Source organism: Oryza brachyantha, chromosome 3 (assembly GCF_000231095.2).
Source record: "Oryza brachyantha chromosome 3, ObraRS2, whole genome shotgun sequence".
Taxonomy (NCBI): Eukaryota; Viridiplantae; Streptophyta; class Magnoliopsida; order Poales; family Poaceae; genus Oryza; species Oryza brachyantha.
In genome coordinates, this window is record NC_023165.2 from 3,594,445 (window position 1) to 3,600,377 (window position 5,933).

Here is a 5,933-nt window from a genome sequence, read left to right on the forward strand (position 1 = left end):
ATTAATTATTATAAAGTTAAAAAATACAGTAAACTAGTGTGTGTATATATATAACTTTTTAGAAAATCTCACTGTTTAACAGTTTTCCAAGTGTTTGTTAATCCATTCATCCATCTATTTGTTATATTACAAAAATAGGTAAAAAATAAATTAACAAGTAAATTATCATGTTAATTAAAAAATTAATTTTATTCTCCGATTATGGTCGAACCAAATTAAAACTGTAAAGATTGATAGAAAAAGATATATATATGCAAAATATATACAACTGTATCTGTGGAAACAAAAGATGACAGTTGTATGTGAAATTTAATTATATATTAAGTATAATATCTACCGTATACTAGTTGCACGTGTGGAAATCAGAGCTAAAAGTTGTACTATATCAGATTCAATTTAACTATTACGGATAAAATTTCACGAAAAATCCTCCGGTTAAGCAAAAAGGTATAGAGATATATATGTATTTGAGTAGGGAGTAAGAATAATTTTAATTCCCACTGTCTATTTGATTTTCCACGTGAACATATCTAGTTAATATATAGACAACTCACGCAATATGTCTATTTGCCTATCTCCAACAAATAAATTTGTATAATTAATAATTTAATTATATAGATGGTATATATAATAACATATATGTAATTAAGCTATATATGGACATTCTTCACTCTCCTCATTCTCTTTCCAGCATCAGTAAAAGTATATCTACCATATTCTCCCAGTTTCTCAAACAATGATGCCAGTGTCTCCCAGTTCATGTGAAAATATACTACCTTTGATTTTTCTTTTTTTACTTTATTGACTTTAAATCTACATTTAACAATTTGTCTTCTTAAAAATAAAATTACATGCTTATCAATTTTTTGTTTTAATTTATTTTACAAATAAAAATATTTTGATTTATAAATTTGCATATTTATACAGAAGTTTTGAATATGACAAATGTTAGTCGTAAATCCAAAATTTAACGGCGCAGTCAAATTAAAAAAAACACAACGAGTACGTCGTAAACTGGTAATAATCATTACTAAAAAGGTAAAATGGTTTTAAGATGCAGCAAGGAGCTAGCCAAGAAACGTATTGCGAAAAGTCAATGCGGGCATGGGCCCACTTGTCAGTGGGATACACACCGATCTCCCGCCGCGTAAGATCGTGGCGTGCATGCATGCTCCCCACAGTCGCTTCTGTTTTTCTGTATGGTTTTTTCTTAATTTCTTCTCTTCTCTTCTTCTCTCTCGTAATATTTCCCTACATTTTCTGTGACACGTAGTGGAAGGTGCTCACATGGCTTAAGCTTAAACCCTCAATCGATTTGCTCCTATAAATACACCTCCTCCCCGCCCTCCCCATCGCCCACACTAAACTCAACTACTCGATCCTCTCGTTCATCACATCACCTTGCAGCGAGCGAGCGATCGAGCTGATCACCATCTCACGAATTCGTGCGTGAGCAACTTGTGTGTGTGTCATGGCGATGCAGCAGCAGCAGCACAAGCAGCAGGAACGGTGCACGAGGGAGAAGGTGCCGGCGGTGGGGAGGGTGGCGATCATCGGCGGCGGGATCAGCGGGCTGGCGGCGGCGAAGCAGCTGGCGGGGCACGACCCGGTGGTGTTCGAGGCGACGGCGTCGATCGGCGGGGTGTGGAAGCACTGCGTGTACCGGTCGACGCGGCTGCAGACGCCGCGGCCGGACTACGAGTTCTCCGACATGCCGTGGCGCAACCGCGACGACCCCACGTTCCCGACCCACGGGGAGATCATCGACTACCTCGAGGACTACGCCGACAAGTTCGACCTGTGGCGCTACATCATGCTCGGCGCCAAGGTCGTCGGCGTCAAGTTCCTCGGCGGCCCCGCCGCCGGCTTCACCGAGCTCTGGAGCGGCACCGGCGAGCCCCTCCAGGGCAAGCCCATGTGGGAGGTCGGCGTCTCCACCTCCGACTCCGACGACGATGTCCAGGTACCCATAGCTAGACACACACACACACTATGCATGCAAGCTAGCTAGTCTCTCGCTATGGCTTGTTAATGCAATCCTCACGTAGCTAGCTTTCATGGTGATCGATCCATCCATGGCCGCAGTGGTACAAGTTCGAGTTCGTGGTGATGTGCACGGGGAAGTACGGCGACGTGCCGAGGATGCCGGTGTTCCCGCCGGGGAAGGGGCCGGAGGTGTTCAAGGGGCAGGTGATGCACTCGCTGGACTACTGCAAGCTCAACGAGCAGGAGACCGTCGAGCTGATGCGAGGCAAGAAGGTCGTGGTGGTTGGCTACAAGAAGAGCGCTATTGATCTAGCCCTTGAATGCGCCCAAGCCAACCAAGGTAAAAAAAAAATTTATAAAAAACAAAACTTACCCATCATATCTATCCTCTCGTTGAATATTCGTCAGTAAAAATACCAGCATGTACCATGCATATAGGTACAGTTTGTGGTGAAATTCACTCTCATGTGTGCATATATAACTTGAAAGAACGAAAGATAAAACCATGCTTTGCTACTGCAGAAATTCCATAAAAATGTTCTTGGAAACATGCATGTAACTAGCCGTAGCTATCATGCATGCATATGCAGCATGAACGTACGCGGAGATTAACAAGTAAATAACCATAGAAAAAGAAAGTAAAGATACATGCCAAGTGCCCAAGTTTCACACATAACTGACTCAAATTTATATAGTAGAATCGTCCAATCATTTGATGAACTTGGGATTGCATATTATATACTTGCATACCGCATCGGCGACAGCAAATTAACCTGTAATGTGATCATAACGAATTGGGGAAGACCGGACCCAATCTCTGATACATACTCTGCTCCAGAAAAGGTCACTCTTGTCTTGATCCGTCGTACACTCCATCTAGAAAAATTCTTTTATACCACATGTAGCCAAAGCCAAACCCGCTCTTGCTCTGCAAGTTCAAAGTACGCTAAACACAACAAATACGCATGTACATCTTGACTTTTCAAGCTAAAAAAAAATTATACGATAGCTGGTAGGTAGCTACGCGTACGTTAATTCCACTTGTTCCTTTTTCTAGCTACTCTGAACAAGCTGCCTGCGCAGATCACTCCACCACTTTGACTGTGTACTTGACCACATTAAAGCACTAACTAATCATGTATCATTCCCTTTGTTTGGATACTTCTTGGTTAATTTAATTCCTAGTGGCCTTGCAACAGAAAATACCTGTCATTAACTCTGAAGAACTCGAGCTATTCCTAGCTGATCTGGCTAGCTTCTGAATTCTGATGGACCATGGATGTTGGTGTTGCAGGTGAGGGAGGGCAGGCATGCACGATGCTGGTGAGGACGCTGCACTGGGTGGTGCCGTCCTACTCGATCTGGGGCTTGCCTTTCTTCCTCTTCTACTCGACTCGCTTCTCCCAGCTCTTCTACGAGAGGCCCAACCAGGGCGTCCTCAGATCTCTCCTCTGCCGCCTCATGGCTCCACTGGTAATTAATCAGCTTGTCTGTCACTGTCATCAGCAAGCATTGTTATGGATGGATCTTGATGTTTGTTGATGATGATTTGTGGGTGGGGAGCAGAAGGCGGGGGTGTCAAAGTTCATCGAGTCGTACCTGTCATGGAAGCTGCCGCTGAGCGAGTACGGGCTGAGGCCGGAGCACCCGTTCGTGGAGGACTACGCGAGCTGCCAGATGGCCATCCTGCCCGACGGCTTCTTCGACATGGCCGGCCGCGACCTGATCCGCTTCAGGCGGTCGGCCGGCGGGTGGTGCTTCTCCGAGAACGGCGTCGTCCTCGACGACGGCACCGAGGTGGAGGCCGACCTCGTCTTCCTCGCCACAGGCTTCGAGGGCAAGGACAAGCTCCGCTCCGTCCTCCCCGAGCCCTTCCGCGGCCTCGTCGTCAACAAGTCCGCCATGATGCCCCTCTACCGGTACGTACTCTAAACCTGCATCACCACACTCGCACGCACAGCAGCGGATCAATGGCTGACGGCGAGGTCGCTCGTGCATGCAGGGGGACGATCCACCCGCTGATACCGAACATGGCGTTCGTGGGGTACGTGGAGAGCGTGTCGAACCTGCACACGTCGGAGCTCCGGTGCCGGTGGCTGGCGGGGCTGCTGGGCCGGCGGTTTCCGCTGCCGGCCGTGGAGGAGATGGTGCGGCACGTCGACGGCGAGACGGAGGCGATGCGCCGCACCACGCGCTTCTACCGCCGCCACTGCATCTCCACCTACAGCATCCACGACAGCGACGCCATGTGCGCCGACCTCGGCTCGCGCGTCCACCGCAAGCCCAACTGGCTCGCCGAGCTCTTCGCGCCATACAACAACCAGGATTACAAGGAAGAGTAGTAACCGATCCTGGCCGTCCATGTCCATCCATCCCTGCCGCCACACCGCATCTACGCCGTCCAAAATTTAAAAAAAACCCTTCAATTAATATATTATTATTAATTCAGCAATTGTTAATAAAAATAATTTAATAATATTCGTTATTTGTTTATACTAGTATAAGTTAATCAAGGGTTACTGATTAGTTTTAATTAATAATAATCATCGAGGACTAGGTCATGTGTCATGTGAACTCGAGACTTGGAGTTCGTTCAGGTCTCAGCCGCGACCGCGAGATCTCGGTGTCAATGGGACCAGGGACCATGTAAGTTAGGTCCGTATGTACGGTCTGTACTACGATCATGTATGTGTTCATGGTCGAGGTGGTTTTTCCCTAATTTGTAATCATTCTTTTTGCATGATGTATTCAATAAATTCATTTATTGTTGGAATGAAATCGTATGTGTACATGTGGATGATCAAGTTTCTCAAAAATCTATTATGGTCATACGAATTAATTTACGACTTTACGATCATGATTAAGGGGTCTGATTTTCTATTATGCTTATAGTAGGTAGAATATAAGATTTTTATATATACGATTAACTTTATGTTTATGATCCTACTTCCTCCATAAATCAATATTAAAAAGATGTTTTGGTCATACCTACATATATCCATAGATCAGTATATATTTTACGTGTTCAGATTCATTAGCATCCATATAAACTTATGAATGAATAGAATATTTTATAATATGAAATAGATATATTACTTAATTAGAGACCTCATATCCCAATTCAATACAACATATTTAAGAATCTTGGTGTGAATGCGATGGATATGTACTCTCTCCATCCTAAAATATATGTAGAGTCGAGCATAAAGATTAAGAAATATTGGTATGAATGATTAGACAAAGGTTGCTGTGATTAATTGAAATAAAAAAGCAGATGTAGAAATAGCTTCATTTCGTCCTAGCAGTGAATGAGCTCGTAGTTTCAGAAGGCCGGCTTTAGTCAGCTGTCGGCGTCGCAACCTTTGAGGATTTTTTAGGAGTGTAGAGCGGTCTTGTCCCCTCCCTTTTTTCCCCCTCTCCTAGAGTTATGTTTTGTTTCTTAGTCACGCATCTAGTTTAGTCACCCTGTTTTTATCTTCTTGGGTCTCGGCCTTAAGCACGTTAGGCCTCTAGACGTCGTGTACTAAAACTCTTTCTTGCTAATATATTGACGTGCAAATCTTTTGCACATTCGAGGAAAAAAACTTTATTTGGAGTAAAGGATAGGTGGTAGAAATAGCTTAATTTTCTGACAGGTGGGAATAGTGCTACGTTGTTTGTATGTCTTGCTTAAATTTATCATGTGAACTGGGAGTATGATTAGTTCTTAGTTAAATGCAAGTTGCAACCAGTAAACAAGCAAATAATTCATGGTATTTTGAATATTTCCATGGGTCAAGTCAATAGCTTCTAAGATGCACATGATACCTAAAATACAGCCAAACCAAGTCAAAACGGTCAAATGGTCGATCCTTAGTACTCCAACTAAAGTAGCACTTAACTAACAGTTGACCATAATAATGCTAGCTTCAATTAGTCGGTACTTATGTAGTTATTATGTACTATAT

The 5,933-nt window shown here is 43.9% G+C and overlaps 1 protein-coding gene across 1 annotated transcript; it reads left to right on the top strand.

Moving 5' to 3' along the window:
• Positions 1-1,471: 1,471 nt before the first annotated feature.
• On the top strand, positions 1,472-4,328 carry LOC102705612 (probable flavin-containing monooxygenase 1). Its single transcript, XM_015834305.1, has 5 exons — positions 1,472-1,963; positions 2,086-2,326; positions 3,281-3,459; positions 3,553-3,905; positions 3,989-4,328. The coding sequence occupies exons 1-5, from the start codon at positions 1,472-1,474 to the stop codon at positions 4,326-4,328; spliced, it is 1,605 nt and encodes a 534-aa protein (XP_015689791.1).
• The last annotated feature ends 1,605 nt before the right edge of the window (positions 4,329-5,933 follow it).

What these genes read in the sequence shown, in the direction of transcription:
- LOC102705612 (XM_015834305.1), top strand. Translation starts at nt 1,472, where the DNA reads ATGGCGATGCAGCAGCAGCAGCACAAGCAGCAGGAACGGTGCACGAGG. An exon ending in ATGCGCCCAAGCCAACCAAG is followed by an intron (nt 2,327 to 3,280) that starts GTAAAAAAAAAA and finishes TTGGTGTTGCAG; the next exon opens with GTGAGGGAGGGCAGGCATGC. An exon ending in GCCATGATGCCCCTCTACCG is followed by an intron (nt 3,906 to 3,988) that starts GTACGTACTCTA and finishes TCGTGCATGCAG; the next exon opens with GGGGACGATCCACCCGCTGA.